The 23,475-nt window shown below is 51.7% G+C and overlaps 8 protein-coding genes across 8 annotated transcripts; 4 read left to right on the forward strand and 4 right to left on the reverse strand.

Annotated features, from left to right (window-relative positions):
• Positions 1-1,479: 1,479 nt before the first annotated feature.
• Positions 1,480-2,794, forward strand: N7458_008319 (glycoside hydrolase family 16 protein; the record flags this gene model as incomplete). The annotated part of the gene is made up of 4 exons (XM_056911701.1): positions 1,480-1,605; positions 1,672-1,907; positions 1,976-2,399; positions 2,471-2,794. The coding sequence occupies 4 exons, from the start codon at positions 1,480-1,482 to the stop codon at positions 2,792-2,794; spliced, it is 1,110 nt and encodes a 369-aa protein (XP_056764527.1).
• A 522-nt stretch (positions 2,795-3,316) lies between these two features.
• N7458_008320 (putative capsular associated protein) lies at positions 3,317-6,621 on the reverse strand (the record flags this gene model as incomplete). The annotated part of the gene is made up of 6 exons (XM_056911702.1): positions 3,317-5,314; positions 5,371-5,523; positions 5,579-5,992; positions 6,059-6,369; positions 6,436-6,494; positions 6,578-6,621. The coding sequence occupies 6 exons, from the start codon at positions 6,619-6,621 to the stop codon at positions 3,317-3,319; spliced, it is 2,979 nt and encodes a 992-aa protein (XP_056764528.1).
• Positions 6,622-7,724: 1,103 nt separating this feature from the next.
• N7458_008321 (ribosome biosynthesis protein KRE33) lies at positions 7,725-10,987 on the forward strand (the record flags this gene model as incomplete). Its single annotated transcript, XM_056911703.1, has 2 exons — positions 7,725-10,714; positions 10,789-10,987. The coding sequence occupies 2 exons, from the start codon at positions 7,725-7,727 to the stop codon at positions 10,985-10,987; spliced, it is 3,189 nt and encodes a 1,062-aa protein (XP_056764529.1).
• Positions 10,988-11,330: 343 nt separating this feature from the next.
• On the reverse strand, positions 11,331-12,906 carry N7458_008322 (putative disulfide isomerase; the record flags this gene model as incomplete). Its single annotated transcript, XM_056911704.1, has 3 exons — positions 11,331-12,591; positions 12,671-12,678; positions 12,757-12,906. 3 exons carry the CDS (start codon positions 12,904-12,906, stop codon positions 11,331-11,333), a joined length of 1,419 nt encoding a protein of 472 aa, XP_056764530.1.
• A 272-nt stretch (positions 12,907-13,178) lies between these two features.
• Positions 13,179-14,714, forward strand: N7458_008323 (F-box protein; the record flags this gene model as incomplete). Its single annotated transcript, XM_056911705.1, has 1 exon — positions 13,179-14,714. One exon carries the CDS (start codon positions 13,179-13,181, stop codon positions 14,712-14,714), a length of 1,536 nt encoding a protein of 511 aa, XP_056764531.1.
• Positions 14,715-15,371: 657 nt separating this feature from the next.
• On the reverse strand, positions 15,372-16,846 carry N7458_008324 (uncharacterized protein; the record flags this gene model as incomplete). The annotated part of the gene is given in 3 exon segments (XM_056911706.1): positions 15,372-16,286; positions 16,298-16,597; positions 16,694-16,846. The coding sequence occupies 3 exon segments, from the start codon at positions 16,844-16,846 to the stop codon at positions 15,372-15,374; spliced, it is 1,368 nt and encodes a 455-aa protein (XP_056764532.1).
• A 537-nt stretch (positions 16,847-17,383) lies between these two features.
• N7458_008325 (F1F0 ATP synthase subunit gamma) lies at positions 17,384-18,540 on the reverse strand (the record flags this gene model as incomplete). The annotated part of the gene is made up of 4 exons (XM_056911707.1): positions 17,384-17,533; positions 17,589-17,701; positions 17,768-18,342; positions 18,485-18,540. The coding sequence occupies 4 exons, from the start codon at positions 18,538-18,540 to the stop codon at positions 17,384-17,386; spliced, it is 894 nt and encodes a 297-aa protein (XP_056764533.1).
• A 682-nt stretch (positions 18,541-19,222) lies between these two features.
• Positions 19,223-22,274, forward strand: N7458_008326 (DNA topoisomerase 1; the record flags this gene model as incomplete). The annotated part of the gene is made up of 6 exons (XM_056911708.1): positions 19,223-19,277; positions 19,489-19,688; positions 19,768-21,273; positions 21,328-21,567; positions 21,629-22,078; positions 22,140-22,274. 6 exons carry the CDS (start codon positions 19,223-19,225, stop codon positions 22,272-22,274), a joined length of 2,586 nt encoding a protein of 861 aa, XP_056764534.1.
• Positions 22,275-23,475: the final 1,201 nt, after the last annotated feature.

Raw genomic sequence — 23,475 nt, forward strand, 5'->3', positions numbered from 1 at the left:
GCCAGATGAGCTAACCCGAGAGGCCCGAAAGAGCCAGACAAAGAAGACGGCCGCATCGCCGTCCAGCCAGTGAGAAGCCATGCAAGAATCTTCTTGCGCTTGGCACCAGCTCTTCCATTTCCGTCATCGAGGGACGAACGAGTCAGCAGCCGCAGAGCAGTGATCGCCCTGCGCTTCCGAAACACCCAGGCCAACAAGTGCAAACTTTCAGCGCTTGAATCTGAAACTAGGGAGGGACTGGGGATGGGGTTAAGCTTGCTTAGTGGATTTCGAGGTACCGAATGAGGCACTGAGAGAGTCTCTTCTCTTTGGAGTAGTCGTGCTGGACTAACCGCTTTCAGGATGTACAGTAAAAGCCACGGAAAAGAAGATACAGGCTGAGAGGCTGGAATGCCGCAAATTAATGGTACTCTCTCCACGAGTCTGTCAGCAAACGGCAGCCCATGCTGATGCCCTGCCCAAGCCATACAGGAGGTGGCGTGTCCCTACCATCTGATGCATATAATGGTGCGTGGATAGTCAACGCCGCGCAGATGATCCGCAACCCACATTCATCAACGAGCCCCCAGCTGGTTTGGCTCATACCAGACTCGAGGACTCGATCAGAGAAAGACTGGCAATAATGGGCGAAGCAGCGAGATTCACTCGGTCGGTCTGTCAAGGCTAGACCCTCCTCCCCGTCGTGGATCTCTCTAATGTTCGGTTCCGGGCTCCACGCAGACCCTTGGAGATCCAGCCAGTGGCTATCTTTTCCACGGCCCTTGAACGCCCAAACTACGAGTCCTGATAACGCGGCCTGCTGCAGCCCTTCTCTTTGGTCGTGTTGATAATGTCTTTTATCCTATCTAGTCGAAGCGTTTCAAGCCTCGGGACCCGCCGTTCGGTGCAGGGATTCCTCGATTTCTGGAAATATTGGGAGAAATTTCCTGGCTTCCTCTTGCCGTAGAGGGAAGACTCCTCCGCGTTTTGTCGTTTCGCATCTCTCACGTGGATCCCCCCCAGGGTGTGGTCCTGTCATGCATGTCCCACATCTAGTCTCAAGATCGGGTCGGGTGGGTGCACTCAGGGCCCAGGGCCCAGGGCCTACGTTGCGTTGTCGCCACGCGGTCAGTTTCCTTTGCCCTTTGTGCTTTGTCTGGTCTTTGTTAATTTGCCCTGTATAAAAGATTAGAAGTCCGCCCTTCCGTTCCTGTCGGGGATTTTTTGTTCCTGAAGATGTCCATCGGCGCTTAGTCCTTCTTTTGTCTCCCTATCCTGTGCTTTATACTTCGCCATTCATTCCTTTCTTTTGATATTTACTGTCCCTTCCTTCTCTCAAGGGTAGTGTATCGCCTTCCTTTTGGTCTGTTTCTTTCTACATTCCTTTCTTTTGGGATCGCTTGCCTAGTGCTAGCATCCGATCTACATAGGACTGCTTGTCTTTGATAGACTGCGTCCAATCCTTCTCTTCGATCTCGATCTATATAGCACGAGGGAAAAATGCACGTCCTTTCCACACTCATTCCGAGCCTGGGCTTGTTTGCCCACCTCAGTGCTGCTGCCTATACGTTGCAGGACGACTATGGCACCACTGACTCGTTCTTCGATAAGTTCGACTTTTTTACGGTATGTTTGAACATTGTGGTATTGCACTTATAGTGTTTCATTAGAGCTAACCCGACAATGTATTAGAGCTCCGACCCCACCAACGGCTACGTGAGCTACGTCGACCGTTCGACCGCTAGCAGTGGTGGCCTCATCAGCACTTCCGGTGGTTCGGTGTACATTGGTGTCGACACTACCAACACCGCTAGCAGCCCAGGCCGCCAGAGCGTTCGCCTGGCGAGTACCAACACCTATACGCATGGCTTGGTGATTTTGGATTTGGAGCACATGCCCGGCAGCGTTTGCGGCACTTGGCCTGCCTTGTGAGTCAATCCACGTTCACTTCCGATGAATAGTTAAAAACCAGACGAATGAGACTAATGCTATCTAGCTGGATGCTCGGTTCGAACTGGCCCAACAACGGCGAAATCGACATTATCGAAGGCGTCAATACCCAAAGCAACAACCAGATGACCTTGCACACCAGCGATGGCTGCTCTATAACCAACTCCGGCTTCACCGGCACCCTGGAGACAAGCAACTGCTACGTCGAGGCCTCAGGGCAATCCGCCAACTCGGGCTGCGGCATCGTCAGCTCCAGCTCGCAGTCGTACGGCGACGGCTTCAACAACAACGGTGGCGGTGTCTACGCCACCGAATGGACCTCTTCTGGCATCAATATTTGGTTTTTCCCGAACTCGAGCGTCCCATCGGACATCACCAGTGGAAGCCCCAACCCATCGGGCTGGGGGACTCCCTCTGCCGCGTTCTCGGGAAGCTGCGATATCGATTCACACTTTAACAATCTGCAAATTGTACGTTGCAACCTTTTCTCTCAGCATTTTTACATTTTTGAAAAGACTTTTCACTAACATCACTTATTCAGGTCTTCGACATCACCTTCTGCGGTGACTGGGCCGGCGGCGTCTGGTCGTCTAGTAGCTGTGCCTCCAAGGCCAGCACTTGCAACTCCTACGTCCAGAACAACCCTTCCGCCTTCACCGATACCTACTGGCGCATCAACTCGCTCAAGGTCTACCAGGACAGTGGCAGCTCTAAGCGTGATATCCACTCCCATGCCGCTGCGCATGTCCGCAACAACCTGGCTATCGGTGAAGTCAAGTCGCACCGCACTGCGCCGTATGTCCGACCCGCGCCCCATCCGGCCTGGAAACACCGCCGTGGCCAACACCAGCATGGACATTCTTAGATGGACTGGGGCCATCTAAATTCGATTGATCGTCTTTTGGATAGGATTGGGTCTATCTAAGAAGAGGAATCTGTGATTCCTTTTTAGTGTTTTTGGAGGACTTATGATTTTTTCTGCTTCTTCTTCTCTTATTTAGCTGGAGTTCTTTTGTGAACTTCTACATGGTATCTGTTTACAGAATATCAGCTTTTTTTTGGACGACTTTTATGGCGGATTCGGACGAGACGTGTTGATGTTTTAAATACCCCTCTGACACTCGTTCACAAAGCATTCATCTGCATGGCGATTCCATGTGCATTGTAATAGAAAAAGTACTGTTCGTTTTAGTCGATACTTTTGATGCCAAAGCAACAACTACAACCCCAGATTCGTAAGGTCGGATTAATCGGTAGGTAGTCATTAAGAGGATGTTTAGGTTGGGTTTAGCGCGCACGTCGGGTGATACATCTCACGTCGGAACCATGAAGCCCATATGTACTAAAATCTGATTCAAGTAAGATACAGTTCGGAATGTTATTGTCCTCATAGCTTGTACCCCAGCACATCTCTCTGGTCATCCGTGATACGACCCCATTCGAGTAACAGCCGGAAGAAATAGATCTCCATATCCTCTTTGCGAAGTGCGATCTCACTCCACTCGCGCCCCTGCTCGGCGATCCACCGGCCTTCGTTCGAGTGAGCATCCATCAGCATTTGAGGGTTTTTAGGATTCTGGTCATTAGTCTTGGGATCAGAAACGCCGGCGAAATACGCCAGAGTGCTCCAGACTCCGTGAAGACGAATGTCGACTGGGACGAAGTGCAGCCAAGAAATTACTCGCGAGTCAAACCACTGCCGGAAAAGACCGGTCCTCAAAGGAAGGCTGCGACTTCGGAGGAAAGGCAGAAAACGTCCACTGAACCCTGCTCCGTCAAGGTCAAACAGAAACCTATGGGACCAGTGTGCCTGGAAGTCGACCCTGGAGCGAGTTCCCAGCTCATCACGCTGAGTCTCGCAGTCTCCACAACGAGTAATTTGCTCGGCAATAGCCACGTCTGTACGCAAATTCAGCTCTTTGGTTGGGGCAGATCCATCCATGATTTGGTACTGGTAAATGCCATGACCGGCGGGTAAGAGCACGGAGACCTGGCCGTGAGTATTATTATTGATCAGGTGTGAGAATCGCTGTCGCGGCATGCCCTTCCACTCGTTGAAGCGACTGTAGCCTTCGGTTGTACTACCAACCCAGTACAGAGAATTGTCCTTCTCTGAATACTCTGGGTCTGGATGTTCCTTCGACGGCTTGTACTCAATTTTGTCTTTGTAGTTCCACGGACTAGGGTAGAGAATATCGCTGAAACCAGCAAGCGCACTTTGGCTGAAGACCGGAACAAGCTCCTGGGACACTTTGAATGACGCGGGCGATATTAAAAGACCATGGAGAAAGGCGAGATCAGGTTGATGGCATATCTGCGTGGCGAGGTTGAAGTCCAATGGGAATTGGCCCATAGTATGCGGCGCTGCGCAGCTCAAGCAGGTCTCACGCCGATTCCAGACACGTCGTGTGCGCACCCGGGATGAAGGCGGACAGACCGCGCTAACATAGGGATCAAAGACCCCTCGCCATGAACCTTCCGTGAAGATTGTCTCGTCTGTTTGGTCAATCGGTTCAATCGGAGCCCAGCCAAGCTGTCGGTCTCCCGACCACCGGTCTAATAACTCTTCTTGAGGGATGGGTTCCTGTGCCTGTGCCTCCTGTTTCAGCAACAACATCTTCTCCCACGGCACCGCAACTCGCGGCTCATCATTAAGATTGAACACAAGGTCCATATCTGGCAGGTGCTGGGCGAAATTTTCGATCATGTCGGCCGCTCCATTCACCATCCACGCATGGGTTGGTCTGATTCCCTCTTGAACTCTAACCTGGCCCTTGCGAATACTAATCGCTCCGAGGTCATTGAAGGAGTTTGTGGCTAACTTATGTGTTGTATCCCGGATCGTTGCAGGACTAATGGCTCTGAAAGGGAGAAGATTTTCGTGAATCTGGTCGAAATCATCGATGATTACCGAAGACCGATTGATTGCATATTCAAACCACTTATCAAATCCAGGCGGGGGATGCTGTCGGTATCGCTTCCGATATTCCCGAGCAGCATCTTGCAGGTTCTTGCTGGCGGAAGCTTGCAGAAGGTAGTTGTCGTAGTGGACCGTGGCTTTGTGAATAAGGAGATCAATGGGATGAGTGTGAGAGAAATGAAGCTTGGTCATGGCGAATGCCAGGCCGATCCCACCAACAAGAAAGAACAGAACCTGTAGCACAATGTTGATACGGTATAAAGGCTTTGATTCCTCGCCTGACAAAATCCTTGAGAGAAGAAACAAGACTGCACCTGTCGAAGATGCAATGACGGGGACAGCAGCGTGGGTCTGGGAGATGTATGGGAAGGGCATCCGTTCGAAGAGAAGGGTCGACATTGCGGGCAAGAAGACGAAAACGAATCCACCCAAGATGGATAACCCAAGAACCCCAAAGTGTGGTAGCTTAATATCGAATTAGTACATATACAATTAAACACGGAAATTGACGGAGGGCCAACCATTTGCCAGCTTGACATGATAAAGATGATAACGAGCAGCGCTTGACCAAAGGCACCGCGCGAGTACTTTGTGTCCAAAAAGGGCTGACCGCTGTGTTCAGGACGACTATTCCGAACGTAATGTCCAATAACAGTCCAAATCACAGCAACAAGCTACCAGATACTGTCAGAATCTTGTTCCCTACATTAATTCGATGTTGAGGCTTACCAGAAGACCAGCTCCAAGAGAGAAAAGTATTCGTTTTCTTCGGGACTCATCATTGTCGGCTCCGCTTTGGAGAAGTTCAGCAATTCCAATGAGAAGAATTGAATCAATCACCACATTGGCAGCCTTCATAGCCTGCAGACGTGCCCAGCCGTTGAGAACGATCGGGCATATATACGTAGACTGACTGCCGGCGAGCAGCGTCGAAGCCGCATACCCGCCTACTGAGATTAATGCCGCTGCAAAAATACCCCTAAATCGACTTTGCGTAAGGCTGTGCAAGCCCCGCCGACAGATAGAATAGGCTAAAATGGAGGGCAGATTTTGGGACGGTTGTAGCGGAGAGTAGCCAGCCCTTGAATGTGGTCGCTGTTGTCGCCAGTAGTCATATAGCGAAATGACGAATGGAATCGCATACTGAGGACATTAAACGACGATTAATAACTTCAGCTTGAGATCAAAAACACAAAAGAATAGTCTTACTGCATATCCGGCAGGAGCACACTCGTTGTGAATAGTAACTCGACGGAACAGCTCGACACGCAAACCAAGAATCCATAATAGCAAGCCAACTCTCAACCAGAGGCGACCTAGAGTTAGTGGAGGTCCCTGAGAGCCCAAAGTTGAGGACGGAGATGAGGTCCGCGATGCGATTTCAAAGTGGTCGGCGGGAATGCTGGATCGTTTTCCTATCGGCGATGAAGGTCGCGACACTATTGGGACAAACCGGCCTATCGCCAACAAGAGTATTCCCAGTAGGAAATATACTAGAACAGCCGTACTGACCGGGCGGTCTTTGTGGGCATTGGAGTCAGTCTGCGGCTGCCGGATGAGCTTGATTGAAGATGAGACCAACTTACCAAAGGCATATGTGGAATTATAAGATGACACGAGGAAGAAGGAGCTCAAAAAGAAGACGCTGAAGTGAGCGCGATTATCAGCACTTTTCTTTCCTCTCCAGCATGAGAGGTTGAACAGGGTACTTGCTCGACGCCTACTCACCCTACACAGACCCTCAGCCCGGTGTCGGCGGAGAATGGGACCATTATGTCGCCCGATTAATGAGAGTTCCACGCAGTCTATATCAAAAGCTAGCGCCACATTGCGATCGAATTGGATGCTAGGGAGAAGAAGTGTATGTCACACGTGTGAAGGCAGCAAGGAAGAATGGAGTGCATGGCGAAAAAGCAACAGGACGGAGGATTTCTCTCCAGTGGAGATCTCAGGGGATTGACATGTAGGAATCGTGGGTCCGCCGGGGATTTTGACCAAGTTGTGACATGTTGAAAGCAAATAACGTTAACTAACTAATCAAGAGTCCAGTAAAAGCTGATGTTACCCAGAGCTGACTGGCTCCTGGCTGGGGACCAAGTTGCGTCAGTGGGTGGCGGTTGGACTCTGGCCAAGCATGCAACCATGGGCCTTTCCATTTCTTGTGGCATTTTCTCAGCCAATGAGATAGGTGCGGATCTGGGCAGTTTGGAGCCAGCTCTTGAGCCCTTGATTCCTATGCGTGGGCATGCATCAAGGAAAGTAAAATATGCTGGGTGATCAGCGGCCAGAATCAAGTCTTAGCTCCCGTGCGCTCCACCTGGCGCACTTGGACCGTCAGAGCGCGCGTTATCAACACGAGTTAATACTCCGTACTTTGTGCTCAGTGAGGGCATCTTGAACCTCCACAGCTTCCCCGGACAATGGAAGGTAATACTCATCCGGGAGAAAAAAAAATGGTACAACGTCGACGCATGCGTCGTTCAGGATGGAGCTGTGAGGAGATCAAATGCGGAATGGAGACTGATTACCCGATAAGGAAGTCATCGTCGAAGACGGGACCCTGAAGATTATCACGTGACATACCCTGGTATGACATAAGCTTCGGAAGGCGGTGAAGAAATGTCATTGAAATGGTAGGCGGTGTAGAGTAGCAATATGATTTTTTTTCTGTTGGAGCCATTTTAGGATGCAGGGAAATCAGGCGCGCTCTTGTTTTCTGATCAACGAATTCGACTTCACCGAGACATCTCAAAGGGTGAATCGCTGATACTTCTCGAATCACACTCAGCCATTCTACCCTTCCCCTCGACCGGCAATCCTACAGCGAGCGTTTCAAGCCCGACGACACTCGCGGGCCAGTTCCGCATTCCCAAATATGCCGCGCAAAGCGATTGACTCGCGTATTCCGGCCCTCATCCGAAATGGCGTACAGGAGAAGAAGCGCAGTTTCTTCGTGGTCGTTGGAGACCGGGCTAAAGATGTGATCGTGCATCTCCATTACATCATGTCCAGCGTGGACGTGAAGCAAAACAAGTCCGTCCTGTGGGCATACAAGAAGGATCTGCTGGGCTTCACGAGCCACCGGAAGAAGCGCGAGAACAAGATCAAGAGGGAGGTCAAGCATGGCATTCGCGAGCCGAACCAGGAGGATCCTTTTGAGCTGTTCATTACCTTGAACCAGATTCGTTATGTCTACTACAAGGAAACGGAAAAGATTCTGGGTAACACATACGGCATGTGCATCCTGCAGGACTTCGAGGCTATGACCCCGAACTTGCTGGCGCGCACTGTCGAGACTGTTGAAGGAGGTGGCATGGTTCTGCTGCTGTTGAAGAGCATGAACAGCCTGAAGCAGTTGTACACCTTGTCCATGGATATTCACTCCCGTTACCGCACAGAGGCCCACGACGACGTGGTTGCTCGTTTTAATGAGCGCTTCATCCTATCTTTGGGAAGTTGTGATTCTTGCTTGGTCGTGGACGATGAGTTGAACGTGCTACCCATCTCTGGCGGCAAGAATGTCAAGCCCCTCCCTCCTCCCGAGTCTACGGACGATTCTAGCTCCGGCACCAAGAAGGAGTTGAAGGAAATCAAGGAAAGCTTGGCAGATTCGCAACCCGTCGGGCCACTGTTGAACTTGGCTCGTACTGTTGACCAGGCAAAGGCTCTCCTCACCTTTGTGGATGCAATTGCCGAGAAGACCCTGAGGAGCACAGTTGCTCTCACTGCTGGCCGTGGACGAGGAAAGTCTGCTGCCCTTGGTGTTGCCATCGCCGCAGCCATTGCCCATGGCTACAGCAACATTTTCATTACCTCTCCTAGCCCCGAGAACTTGAAGACTCTGTTTGAGTTTGTGTTCAAGGGCTTCGATGCTCTGGGTTACCTCGACCACGTCGATTACACTATCCTGCAATCAACCAACCCCGACTTCAACAAGGCTATCGTTCGTGTCAACATTCACCGCAACCACCGTCAAACTATTCAGTACATTCAACCCCAGGATGCGCATGTCCTGGGCCAGGCGGAACTGTTGGTCATTGATGAGGCAGCTGCCATTCCATTGCCTCTTGTGCGCAAGTTGATGGGCCCTTACCTCGTGTTCATGGCCTCCACCATCAATGGTTACGAGGGAACCGGCCGCTCCCTCTCTTTGAAGCTGATCCAGCAGCTTCGAGAGCAGGCCCGGGGTGGTATCAAGACTGCCGACGCCGATGTTGCCGACCGCAGCACTGGCAAGATCTCCAAGAACACGGACAAGAACCTTGGTGGTCGGTCACTGCGTGAAATCACTCTCTCCGAGCCTATCCGTTATGCCCCCGGTGACTCTGTTGAGAAGTGGCTGAACAAGGTTTTGTGTCTCGATGCCACTCTTCCCAAGTCTCGTATGAACACCCAAGGCTGCCCCCACCCGTCCCAATGCCAGCTGCTCCAGGTCAACCGCGACACACTGTTCTCTTTCCACCCTGTCTCCGAGAAGTTCTTGCAACAAATGATGGCTTTGTACGTTGCCAGCCACTACAAGAACACGCCTAATGATCTTCAGCTCATGAGTGATGCTCCTGCTCATCAACTCTATGTGCTCGTTCCACCAATTGACGAAGAGGCCACCAAGCTCCCCGAGCCGCTTTGTGTGATTCAGGTTGCTCTTGAAGGCAGAATCAGCAGACAAAGCGTCCTCAACAGCCTGAGCCGTGGCCAGCGTGCTGGCGGTGATCTAATCCCCTGGCTGGTGTCTCAGCAGTTCCAGGATGAAGACTTTGCCGGTCTTTCTGGAGCACGTATTGTTCGTATCGCTACCAACCCCGAGTACGTTGGCATGGGTTATGGTTCCCGTGCCCTGGAGCTTCTCACCGATTTCTACGAGGGTAAGTTCACTAGCCTCGACGAGGGCATGGCTGGCCCCCAGGAGGAGATGGTGCGTGTCACGGACGAAGAACTTGCCAACTCTAGCCTGCTCGATGACAATGTCCATGTCCGCGATATCCGCTCTATGCCCCCATTGTTCGGTAAACTGAGCGAGCGTCGCCCTGATTGTCTGGACTACCTCGGTGTCAGTTACGGCCTGACCCCAACTCTGCACAAGTTCTGGAAGCGCTCTTCTTTCCACCCGGTGTACCTGCGCCAGACTCCCAACGAACTGACCGGCGAACACTCCTGCGTCATGTTGCGCACTCTGGCCACCGGTGCCACCGACGCCGGCTGGTTGGGCGCCTTCTCTCGTGACTTCCACCGCCGCTTCCTTGCCCTACTTTCTTACCAGTTCCGCGAATTCCCCTCAGTTCTCTCCCTGAGTCTCTGCGAGTCAGCCAACTCTGGCGCTAAGCTTGACTCCTCTGCCGTCGTGCGCACTCTGAAGAAGATTGACCTTGATGCCGCCTTCTCGCCGTTCGACTTGAAGCGTCTCGACAGCTATGCGAACAACCTTCTCGACTACCATGTCATCCTGGATATGGTACCCGCAGTTGCCGAGTACTACTTTGCCAACCGTCTCGGCGGCAAGGTCAACCTTTCCGGCGTGCAGCAGTCAATTCTCTTGGCCATTGGCCTACAGCGTAAGAGCATGGATGATCTGGAGAAGGAGCTGAGCCTTCCTTCATCCCAGCTTCTTGCCATGTTCTTGAAGATCATGCGCAAGATGTCGACCCACTTCCGTGGTCTGGTCGAGGGTGCCGTTGCAGACACCATGCCCGCAGAGCAGATCTCTGCCTCCGCCCCCTCTGCTGCTCACGATGATGCCGTCGTCGAAGATCGATTCAAGCCTCTGGAGACTGGCCTGGAAGATGAGCTCCGCGAAGGTGGTGAGGAGATCGACAAGGAGTTGCGCGAGAAGCAGCGTGCTCTGATTGACGCTCTTCCGCTCAACAAGTAAGTCTAGCCTTAGCCTCAAACTGGCTTCTACTAAATCCATGGATGAACAATAACTGATTCTTAGTCTCCAGATACGAAATTGATAACGGCTCCACGTCTTGGGAAGATGCTGAGAAGCAGATTCGCGCCGGTGGTGCCGCTACCGTGAGCGTGAAGTCGAAGCAGTCCAAGCGCAAGAAGGGCGAGACTGCGCGGGATATCTACGACAAGGAGGTTGACGCTAAGCGTCAGAAGATCATTAAGAAGGGTACCGAGGGTCGGAAAAAGTAAATGTTCTTGGGATATTACCAGTGTTTTGACGGCGTTTCTCTGCATTTTTTTCACGGTGTTCCTGCGGCTTTACCACCCATATGTACTCTTTGAAGAGGGTGATGTCCAATTTTTTTATACTCTGCTGGACATTCGCTTCTTGTATATATCATTGAATTGATAAGTCTTTTCCTCCAAAATTGGTGATCTTTTTACCTTTTCAGGTAGTGTAAACGCGAAGAACCGTCTCTCCTGACAATTGAAGGTACGTAACATAAGATAGGCTGCATAATAGGTATCAAACCAGAGATATAAGACTGTACAGACTACCAAGGTGGACTATATCACCGGGCCGTAATAGACATTACAGCTCATCGTGCTCGGGCTCCTCCTTGTTGGGTTCCTCCTCCTTGTTGGGTTCCTCCTCCTTGGGCTTCTCAGCCTCGGGCTCAGCGACGATACCCTCCGGTAGCTTCTCCTTGGCACCCTCTCCAAGGCGGATGGCATCAACCCACCCCTCAACGGCCGCGAGGCCAAAGTCTTCTGCCTGACCGTACCGACGGTACCACCCGCGGCGGGCATTGACGGCAATGATCTCCAGCACATCACTAGTTCCCAGGCCGAGCGAACTACGCAGACTCTCAGAGACAGAGTTGGCCCCAGGGACCCCGTAGATCGGGAAGAGGTGCGTGCCACGCTGGGCGTGCTTGTGTGCGATTTCAGCCAAGCTGGTCAATGCATCGGTGGCTGCTGATGGAAGTGCGGCATCCGGCTCACTTGTTGCTGGGAGAAGGGCCAGCACGCAGGTAGTGGATTTGGAGCTCAGACAGGCGGACTCAAGAGATTCGGGGGTAGCGAGAGTAGGGATAGAAGGAATAACAGGAACCTGGGCGGGCTTGACCTCTGGCGTTGCCTCCGCATCTGCATTTTCCTCCTCGTCTTCGGGGACAACAGGAACCTTAGGAGCTGCCTTCGCGGGCTTGGAAGGCTTGGACTTCTTGGGCTTAGCTGCGGTGGACGCAGCCTGTCCAGTAGCGTCGGGGTTAGGCGAGGCGAATTGCTTCAAAAACTCGGTAATAGGCTGTTTCTTTAACTCGCCCTCGTACACCTTGGGCTCACTGTCGCCACCGGAGACAACGACCAGTGCCGGAAATTCGGAGACATCAAATTTCTCCACCGACGCGGTCTCCTTGTTGCGCACCTGAGCGACGTCAATGGCGCCCAGGAAGTCAATAGCTAGCGCTCGAATCAAGGGGGTCGTAGTGCCCTTTTCCGTGAAGAGAATGGCCTTGGGCCGCTCCTCATTTTGTCCCAGCCATTTATCCAAGTCCTTGTCCGTCGCGCGCTTCACATGGTTGGGGATGCGGTCGACCACCGCATCGATGATAGCTTTGGCAGTGCGAGCACCCTGGTAGTCCTCCACGCGCGGCTTTCCGGGTTTCTTGGACGGTGTCACGATTTTAATGGTAGGAAATCCTTGTACGCCCATCTGGCCGCAGAAGGGCTTGTTTTCGTCATCATCGCAGTTAACAGCAGCTACCTTGGCCAGGCCGTTCAGGTTCTGAGCGGCTTTTTCATAGGCAGGCTTGAGGTTCTGGCAGTGACCGCACCAGGGAGCATAGAACCTAGCGAGAGCACAGGTCAATTAGCTTGGAAGAAAACTTTGTGGAGTGGACGTGGTATGGCCGTGCGGGGAGAGCTCACTCGACGATCTACAAAAGTTAGAGATTAGCACTTCAGGATCCCCTCTTAATTCCCTTGGGAATATATCGGATAGAGGATATCCTTACAGAAGTATAGTTCGAGTTCGCAATAAGTGACCCGTAAGTCTTCTGGTTAAGCTGGAGGACCGGCGACTTTTTGGTGTAAATTCCGTCGGCGTTGGCGGGCAAAGCGGCCAGCAACGAAGCGACCAGCAACAACGAGCTCTGTGGCAACATATTGAAGTTGAATCGGGGTTACAGTAAAGAAAAGTCTGCACAAAATCTATGCGGGCGCTCCGACGAGCATCGCAAGTTCGAGAGACAAGGAAGGGAAAGAAGCCAGATCAGTCAAAATAGACAGGCGCGGTATTACGCAAGGTGTCCTGAAGCTCTTGGCATGCGGAGAGAGAAGCTTCTCCAATGAGGAACCTCCGCGGCTCTTTTACCTTCTTGGGAGTCTGGACTCCCTTGATTGATACTACTCCTACTACTTGCAATGCCGCACTACCATGACCGCTTCCTACTACGGCGACCAGGACACTTGTCGTGATCTTGCGTTCCTGCCAAGGGACCTTTTCTGGCTTATCCTTGAATTATTGGAGCCCAAGGATCTTGTACGCTGTCGCCTTGTCTCCCGGGCATGGAACCAGGCTTTCCGCAACCCAGACAACTTGCTCCCACTGTTCAAGAAGCACTTCTTCTGGACGCAAGAATTCAAGGATCTCCAACCTGGATCTTCTACATATGACGGCACCTCTGATCTCCCGGACTCTATTCGCCATGCTTTCGATGAAGTGGTCGCCAGGTATGACCACTTAGAACGAGGCAAGCCCCGCTCCGTGCAAAGACACCGCCTGTGCGGCGACTTGGGTTCCTCATGGGAGCGGCAGTGGTTTCCAGTGCAGCCGTGGGAGGCACACGGCAGTCAATATCTGGGGAACGTCGACCGCCAATTTGAGGAAGCAATGTGGTCATACGAAGATGGACTGGTCGTCTTTCCCCGAGCGGAACACCAGTACCTCGTCCTTTTAGACCTGAGCAGTGATAGGCAGTTCATGGTGCCCTTTATCATCCAAGGCAAGGTCATCCGAAGAGTACGGTTGCAGAAGCGTGTGCTGGTCGTGGAATGGGCCGAGCCTAAAGCCTTCCACTGGCTCAATGAAAGCGATGGCGTACATCGTCACTTCGCCTCTTCCTTCGATGTGAGCCCAAAGGTCGACGATGACGGCGGGTGGGACATCATTCCACGCAACGAGTGGAAAATTATGTTTCTAGGCCATCCCCTCAGTGAGCGAGATCGGTTTTTCTCTGCACACAGCAAAACGCACTATGTCATTTACATCTGGCAGCCTAACCGCAGTCTATACACGGCCGATGACGATGCGCCCATCGAGTCCTTGTTTGTGTGGGATATCTCAAAACAATCTGACTATCGTCCATCCCTTGATCCAACTGGGGCACAGAAAGGGCCTGAGGTAGACCAGGCCCCGTCTATTGTCGCCCGATTCGGATACCAAGATCTGGAATTCTTCAATGTTCGACAGAGGGGCTTCCCATGTATACAACAGCTAGAAGTCACTGATGATGGGCAGGCTGTGTACATCATCGAGAATGCTCGCATCTTCCCGGCGGATGAGGAGCCCGAAGCGTTTGGTGTGCCTCAAACCATAGTGACCGGCATTCCGGTCAATGGAATTGGTCCCAGTGTTCGAATCTCTCCCAGATTCATCCTGACGGCCTATCGGAGCAATGATAGTTTCCAACAAATGCCTCTCTTTGAAGGGTGGGACATGGTCGACACCTGGAACAGCATCATCGCACAAGTCACCGATCCTCTGTCTGGCGTGATCTTCCGCCTCCATTTCGCGGATATCGAGACATCTGAGGACCTAGACTCGATATACTTGACGATTGAGACGGAAAAGACGCTAGTCAGTAAAGAAGCCATAGATCTTGATGGCCGGGCGAAACTTTGTGGCTGTGAAAAGTACATCATAGGCGAGACTCGGAACCGTGAGCTGGTGATCTACAGATTTGATCGATGAGGAAAATATTGACTCAGTGACTCGCACACACACAAATCCACAAGATACCAACCCATGAGTGGAGCTACTCGGTCCCAAGACCAGTCCTTTCAGAGACTGCAGAGTGCCTGACCATGACGCACAAAGCCCGAGGCTGACAGAATCCCTTGACATTACCTTTGTGTGCTTGGCACGGTCTGGAAATGATATTCATTGAGTTGGGAGACGGCAGAGTCGCTAAAGAAAAACTTGGTGGTATCTCTGTTCAAGTTGTCAAAGATCCGTCATATGGAAACAGTGAACAGTGGGAAACAATCCGTCAAGGTCGCGAGGTGGGAACATTTAATTCTTATAGCTGATACTTAACGAGAAGGATGTGACATTATGCGTGCTCGAGACGTCGAATGGAAGATAACATTAATTGTGCCGAAAGGCTTTGATTATTGGCATGGAATAGTTAATCAAACACGTTCAATTACTCATTGTTTGATCCTGGAGTACCACTACCATGATCTTTGAACCACGCAATCAGATATCAAGGACATAAAATGTCAGTAGATCTCCCCCCTCGAATCTAGGTGCGTTGTAGCCTTCCATCGTTCCCGAACTGATGCCCTCTACACAAGACTGAGCAGAACCCCATTTGCTCTCGTGATCAACTACTCACTCAAACACCCTCTAAATCTCGTAACCCTCAAACTTGCACCGGACGCATCTCTTCAAGCCACAACCCGGGCATACCAGGGTATAGAGGGGCTTCAAGAGATGACATTTGTCACATTCAGGCTGACCAAAGTCTTTGTGCCAGAAACCGAGATGGGAGCAAGTGGAACTACCGCCTGTGACGGGTGCCGGGCTGGCGTTGGAACGAGAGAGACGTTTGTTCTCCAAATACACAGAGACAGGGTCCAAAACGAGACCGCGGAGCTCTTGATGCATGTCATCAGGCGTGTAACGCCCACTGGGGTCATTCAACTTGGCCTTGATGTACGGGACGAATCGGTGGAAGGGCCACTGGGCGTTGTCATTGTTGACGGAAGGCATACTCTCCCAGGTAGGCTGCTCTGTGCTCATTGAGCTGGAGCGAGGGTTGGAGCTGGCCGGGTCAAGATTTGGAACAGTAGGATGAGGATCGTAACAGTCAGAATAGAGTGTCTGTTCGCCCTCATCCTGAGTCTCAAACTCAGCAAGGCGCACTCCACCTGATTCGTTCGAGCAGTCATCGCTGCCGGACGAAGAACCAGCATTCGAGAATTGGTAACTGCGATTGGGGCTGCCTTGGACGCAAGTATTCACACTTCCCTTGAAAGTCGACCGACGACGAGATGCGATGCCTGGTCTACCGCGAGTACCAGTCCTCTTGACATAATTCTTCAGAAACTGACCCAGAGAAACCGGCTCGTTGATTTCGCCCGCCATCTTTCCCTTTCCATAGATAGTCTGAGCCCCTTCAGCTTGCGCCTGATGATAAACGTAGGGGTAGTAGCCATTCTCGAATGAGTGCATCTCTGGGTCGGCTTCAGGTTGGTGAAAGTTTGGTTCAGCTGGAGCCCAGGGTGTGTCCTGTCCCTCTGCCGCTTTGCGCTCCTTTCTCTCATCTTCACCGTCTCGAAGATCTTTTCCATCTGTTTCCAAGTCCTTCTGCGAGATGGATCGTTTGGATCGTTGGAGCCGTTGTCAGGGCTGGCCTTGTTTTGATTGTTCTCGGGCTCCGCCCCGTTTCTCGGCTCATCGTAGTTCTGGAAGTGAGGATCCATTGGCTGGGAGGAGGCAGAAGACGTCTGAGGTGGACCGCAATCCCAGCCTGTGTTGCTCATCTGATTAAGGGGATGATGGGCTTCGAGTCTTCTGTTGTACTCGTCACGTCGTCGAGGATCACGGAGAGTCTCTACAGCCTCTCGGCCCTGTGATGTGGAATCTGTCAGCTCTCGATATTCATGGAGAGGATCCAAAGGGCTGTGAGAGAGAGGTAGTTGTGTGGTCAAGCCTGTTTGACTTACCTTTCGGAATTTCTCATCAGTGTTCTTACGAGGGCTCTTGTCTGGGTGATACTGAAGAGCGAATCTCTTCCAGGCAATGTTGATTTCCTTCATCGATGCTTGGCGTGTGACACCCAGAATAGCATAATAATCGACGAACTTTGTTGTCGACATCTTGACGGTTCAGAGAGTTGTAGAAAACATGTTTTGGATGAGGATTTGGTGATCTTAAAGAGGCTGAAGAGTTGGCAACAACAGTGGCTGCGGTGTTGGGACGTTGACGGATCGTACCTGAGTGTGTGAAGGAGACAGGAATAGGTTGGAGGAAGACTCGCAAGGAGTTGGGCAGTTTGAAAAGGTGAGAGTAGTGCTTGTTATCAAGTCGCACGATTGCAGAGAGTCGTGAAGGGACAAGCGGGGCAAGGGGAGGTTACGATCGGAAGCGTGGGACCAGGAAGCTGGACAGGACTACCCCAGTTGATTGCGGCAATTGAGCTTACTCTTTTACCAGGAAGAGAGGAACATGCTATGAAGGCGAGACATCTGGCCAATCTGAGAGGTAGATGATGGCCATCAGCCAACTAAATCGGCCGAAAGCCACAAAAGAAATTGGATGGATTGACACTGATTTTACAAAAACGGTGGGTCGATCTAAATATCAACAAGTCTACACTGAAGGTGACTTCGTCCCATAGAAGCAGATCAAGGCTTCTACATGTCGGCAGAGGCGGTGGCACCGGTGATAATCTCAACCAGCTCACCGGTAATGGCGGCTTGACGCTGACGGTTGTACAGAATCTGGAACTTGTTGATCATCTCACCAGCGTTCTTGGAGGCGTTCTCCATGGCATTGCGACGAGCCTAATGATTGGTCAGAAACTAGTTTCATTGTAGGGAAAGGGTGACAGAGGCATACAGAAATCTCGCAGGCGTGGCCTTCAGCCATGGCCCAGAAGAGGTTGTTGGCAAGAGCGTACTCTCGGAGACCAGCAAGAGCCTCGTCATCAATCTCGTAGGCGGAGATGTTGGCTGGAAAAGATAAATTGTTCAGTCATGGAGACCAGGGAGCTTTAATGGATCATAGAAAGAACCTACCAGACTGGGTGATAGCCTCCTCGGAGAAAGCCTCGACGGTGGTAGCCTCGTAGCTCTGAGCGTTGATGAACTTGTTGTAGACGATCTTGACGCTGGTGTAGTCGGTGGGCAGCAGGGAGATCTGGTCGGCGATGGCCTGGGCGTCGGCGAAAGTGGGGATATCCTTGCAGACATTGGCGAAGCTCAGGAGGATCTTGTCGGAGACAACACGGGACAGCTGAGCCTTGGCCTTCTCACCGAGGATGACGACGTCGGCCTCGGGGTTCTGAGCCAACAGGCGGCGAGTAGCCTTGGAGAGACCGGAGTGAATACCACCGCAAAGACCCTTGTCGGAGCTGGCCACGACGTAAAGAGTCTTCTTGTCCTCCAGTGGCTTGGTCTCGGCCTGCTCAAAGACGGTGTTGGAGGTCTGACCGTAGTTGCGGGACTCATCCATGGCCTTCTGGGCGCGAGTGAGACGGGTCGAGGCAACGATCTTCATGGTGTTGGTGATCTTCTCGATGTTGCGGATGGACTTGAGGCGGCCCTCAATCTCACGCAGAGTCGCGAAGTTGGCGGCATTGGTCGGGGCAGTGCTTGAATATGCGTCAGTAATCAATTGAGCTTTCCTTTGCGGAGTAGGATAATCTATTCAATGAGGGCAGTATCGAGGTGGTGGTTTCGAATGCGTCGGGTGAAAGGACCTGCCCACGAGGCGGGCATCGGAAGAAGACTTACCGAGCGACAGCAGCGCTGCCAGCCCGAACGGCCGGGCGGACGGTACGGGAGAACATTGTGAAGAGGATGGTGAGGTGGTAGAGAGCAGAAAAGAACTGCGGAGAGAGGGGAGGGGGAGCAGGGCAGGGTTGCAGAGGCCTCGCTTTGCTGTCGATGCTGGGACTGTCGGGAAGTGCGAAGTCGAACTCCTGGCTGCCGCTCCTGCGCTAAACCCAAAAGGGTGAGGGTCTACGGTGTGCTGTCCCGACTTCCGGCGTAATTTTGTGGCCTCGGAGCCTTACTGCCTGAGGACACCTGAACAGTCGGCAAGTTTTGTGTGTGTCATGCCTGAGTTTCCAGGCAGCCACTCGGGCAAATCTGGGACTGTGTTTTGTGGCCTCAGGCAGAATGAGGTCAAGGCCTCGTTTTCCATTCCATTCCCTCCATTCCTCCCCCCCCAAACTTCCTAACTTTCCTTTCCTCTCCTTCCCTCTCTTCTCTACTCAACTCCGCGCTCATCTCTTCCTCCTTCTCCTCGAGTTTCTTCCCCCACGCCCCTCGCTCTGCGCACCATTGATGCCTCCTCACCTCTGTTGAACTCGATTCTGGTCTTCATTGGTCAGAATTTCCCTTACTAGTTCGTTCTATCAAGCGGCTCGGTTTGCACGACTCGGCGCACGAGGACTCTTTTCCAACCACCGTGGTCGCTTATCTCACACCAATCTTACTGTGCGCCTGCTGGGCTGTCGAGCCAACACCATGAGCTCCTCTGAGGAAGACATTCCTCTCGTGCGCGCCAACGGCCGCGCCAATGGTAAGCCTTACCCCCCGTGTGACGCCGCAGCATATACACCCTTCGGCTCTTATTGCCTTCGCGGACACCTTTCATCGCATCACATCACATATTCCTGCATCGTCGTGTTCTCTCGGCTACATCTCACTTTCAGCCTTGTCATTGATAATACATATCCCCGGTCACATTGATCTTGAGCTAAACTAACATATGCAATTGTCTTTCTCTCTAGCCACTTCCTCAACCAAGTCTCCCATGACAAACGGCGATCTCGATCCCGGCATGTCAGTTCGCTTCGGCCCCGTGCGAGGCAAAGACGTTGAAATGAAGGACGTGGATGGGCCTGCCCTGAGCAAGCGCAAGTCTCGGGCAAGCATTGACAACAAGAAGTCATATGCCGAGCCTGAGAGCAGCGAAGATGACCAGCCCTTGGTACGATATACTTTGGCCCGAAATAGCAGTTATTTTGCAACTTTGATGTCTCTTGGTTTCAGCGACTGACCGTCCTCAGAGCAAACGCCGGCGAACCTCGGTCAAACATGAAGACCCTGAATCGGATGATGACGTCCCTCTGGCCCTCAACGGACGGAAGCTTCCAAAGGCTTCTGAGACCGCTATTGGCGAAGAATCCGATTCCGACGTCCCAATTGAGCGGAAACTCACCGCGCAGAAGAAGAAGATTGAGAAGCGGGCCGAGAAGGTGGCCACCCTTGCGCGCAAGCCCTCAGCCTCCAAAGCCAAACCTGTGGCTACGGCCAAGAAGGCAGTAAATGGCGTCAAGAAGGAACCCGGGAATGACAAGTCTTCTGTGAAGAAAGTCAAGGCCGAACCGATTTCTCCGAAGAAGAGCAAAGCCAAGGTGAAGGCAGAGAGTGAGGATGTGGAAGAAGGGGAGGAAGACTATCGCTGGTGGGAAGACCCTACCAATGGCGATGGGACCAAGAAGTGGACGACCCTTGAACACAACGGTGTCGTCTTCCCTCCGCCATACGAGCCCTTGCCCAGCCATGTCAAGTTGAGGTACGATGGTGTCCCCGTAACTCTCCATCCCGAGGCCGAGGAAGTTGCTGGCTTCTTCGGAAGCATGCTCAACTCGACGCACAACGTGGAGAACCCTGTCTTCCAAAAGAACTTCTTTACGGATTTCAAAGACATCCTCAAGAAAACCGGTGGTGCCAAGGATTCCAAGGGCAACAAGGTCGACATCAAAGAGTTCGCCAAATGTGACTTCAAGCCTATTTTTGAGTACTATGATGCACAGCGCGAGGAGAAGCGGAATCTGCCTGCAGCTGAGAAGAAGCGTCTGAAGGCGGAGAAGGATGAACAAGAAGCTCCCTACATGACATGCATTTGGGATGGGCGTCAACAAAAAGTCGGCAACTTCCGTGTGGAACCGCCCTCGCTGTTCCGTGGCCGAGGTGAACACCCAAAGACTGGACGCGTGAAGACCCGCGTGCAACCTGAGCAAGTCACTATCAATATTGGCAAAGAAGCTAAAGTCCCCCCGCCACCTCCCGGTCACAAGTGGAAGGAGGTGAAGCATGACCAGGAGGGCACGTGGCTTGCGATGTGGCAGGAGAACATTAATGGTAACTACAAATATGTCATGCTGGCTGCCAATTCCGATGTCAAGGGCCAAAGCGACTACAAGAAGTTCGAGAAAGCCCGCGAGCTCAAGAAGCACATCGACAAGATTCGCAGGGACTATACGAAGAACATGAAGAACGACCTCATGGTGGAACGTCAGAAGGCAACTGCGGTCTATCTTATTGACAAATTTGCTCTGCGTGCTGGCAACGAGAAGGGTGAAGACGAGGCAGAGACCGTCGGCTGCTGCTCGCTGAAGTACGAGAACATTACTCTAAAGCCACCTCAGACCGTCGTCTTCGACTTCCTGGGTAAAGATAGTATTCGGTTCTACGATGAAGTTACGGTTGACCCTCAAGTTTTCAAGAACTTGAAGATCTTCAAGAAGGCGCCCAAGAAGAATGGAGACGAGATCTTTGACCGTCTGACTGTGCGAAAACCTGCTTTCTGAACAACACTCATGGATTCGGCTAACATATCATAGACTTCCGCCCTCAACAAGCACTTGCAGAACTACATGACTGGCCTTACCGCCAAGGTGTTCCGTACTTACAATGCTTCCTTTACCATGAGCGAATTGCTCAAGGACTTGAAGGCCTCTGGCACGGTTCCCGAGAAGATCAAGGCCTACAACGATGCTAACCGCCGGGTCGCCATTCTGTGTAACCACAAGCGGACAGTTGGAGCTGCTCACGCCAATCAGATGGAGAAGATGAGTGAACGCGTAGGTCTTGCCTGAACCAGAGTTGTTGTGTCGAGAGTCTAACAAGTTTTCATTGTCTTAGATCAAGGGACTCCGCTTTGAAAGGTGGCGATTGAAGATGCAGATGCTCGACCTAGAGCCTTCCCTAAAGAAGAAGAAGGGTGCTTCTTTCTTCGAGCTTGATGAGGACTTGACCACCGAGTGGGTGAAGGAATACCAAGCTTTCAAGGTCGAGGAGACAACTCAAAAGATCACGAAGAAGTTTGAAAAGGACAATGAGAAACGTGTGGCGGATGGCGAGAAGGCAATGAAGGCATCAGAGCTTACTGAACGCCTGAGTGCCGTCAAAGACCTGGAGAAGAAATACAACAAAGAGAACAAGACCGGAAAGGTTGAGGCTGAAGGTCGTGGTCCTACTGTCGAAAAAATCGAGGGCAACATCAAAAAGCTGGAGCAGCGCATTGATACAATGTTGCTTCAGGCCCAGGATAAGGAAGACAACAAGGAGGTTGCCTTGGGTACCTCAAAAATTGTGAGTTTTGGATTTTTATTTCATGAGAATACTGTGGATTTGTCTAACATGTGTCTTTAAGAACTACATCGACCCTCGCCTCACGGTCGTGTTCAGTAAGAAGTTCAACGTGCCCATCGAGAAATTCTTCTCCAAGGCTCTCCGTGAGAAGTTCGAATGGGCCATCAAATCCGTTGATGAGGACTGGGAATTCTGAATTTCTTTCACCTGCAATCGAACTGCCTTGTACAGTCCTGATTATCCGTACACTATCACCTTTCGCCTCTTCGTGCCATGGACAGTGGAGAGGTGACTTTGTTTTGCACCTTGTTCATCCTTTCTTTCATTGCCTTTGTTCTAGAAGCATGACTCCCGGTTCTCCCGGTGGTTCAATGCTTATCCACCTTCGTGTCCATACACTCGAGGAATAACCGGGGTTTTCACATCACATTGTCCACGCCCAATGCCATTTATGGCATTCTTGAGACACTTCACATATACAAAGACCAAAAACACCTACAAAAAAAAGACTCAAGTCGCATTGCATTGAACTTCGGTTGTTTTGATTGCCACATTGCCTTTGCATCCAGCGCAGTCTTTCTTGATCCGTCCATAGGAGCCTAAACTGGCTAGAATGGAAGATCGCAATGTATTTTTATCATGTCCTTAATGAATTTCTAAAGAGTAGACGAAGCTACGGTACCGCGGTCCCTTTTTTAACTGCACACGTTTGGAATCCCAAATTACCAGCAGAAACCAGAGAGACCCTGCACCCGTTATGGCAGCCCGATCACTTACTAAGAGAGTCTACTTTGGTACAAAGTGCTAACAAGAGCCTATCGAGGAAGAGGAGACGTGGGCAGGGTACTACTTCGTGCGTCCCAGCCGAACCTACGTCAGCGACGCGGAATTTGTCAAAAACCATGTAGTATTTCCAAAAAGCTGAGAGCAAGATGTTTGATTGACTACCTAAATGAATGGAAATATCGTCTACCAGGTCTGCCACTGCTGCTAGCAGCGGTCTTTGTTCCGAGGGGAAGAGCTGGACAACTAACCAATATAACGAGTTCGCTCAGATCTGTTGATCGCGGAAGAGGATTCGATGGTTATGGTTTCGCTTTAACGGCCAGGTGAAGATCAAAGTTCATAGTTCAATTCATGATATCTCATGAAGGTGCAAAGCTAGGACAAGCAAAAAAGATCAGCGGACAGGTGCCAAAGCTAACTTAAAAAACTATACATCGGGCATCAGGCACACACCGCCAGTATTGACATCTTGTGATCTTGTCCAGCTCACATCCCCGTCTTGTATCGACTTTCGATCACTTGCACCTAACGGATTGATCTGGCAGCGGTAGCTATGGCCACTGTTGAGGAGTCGAATCTCCCCGTGTCTCCATCGCCTTGACAGGCCGCGG

Source organism: Penicillium daleae (genome assembly GCF_028827525.1).
Source record: "Penicillium daleae strain IBT 16125 chromosome Unknown utg000007l_segment0_segment0, whole genome shotgun sequence".
Lineage (NCBI taxonomy): Eukaryota > Fungi > Ascomycota > Eurotiomycetes > Eurotiales > Aspergillaceae > Penicillium > Penicillium daleae.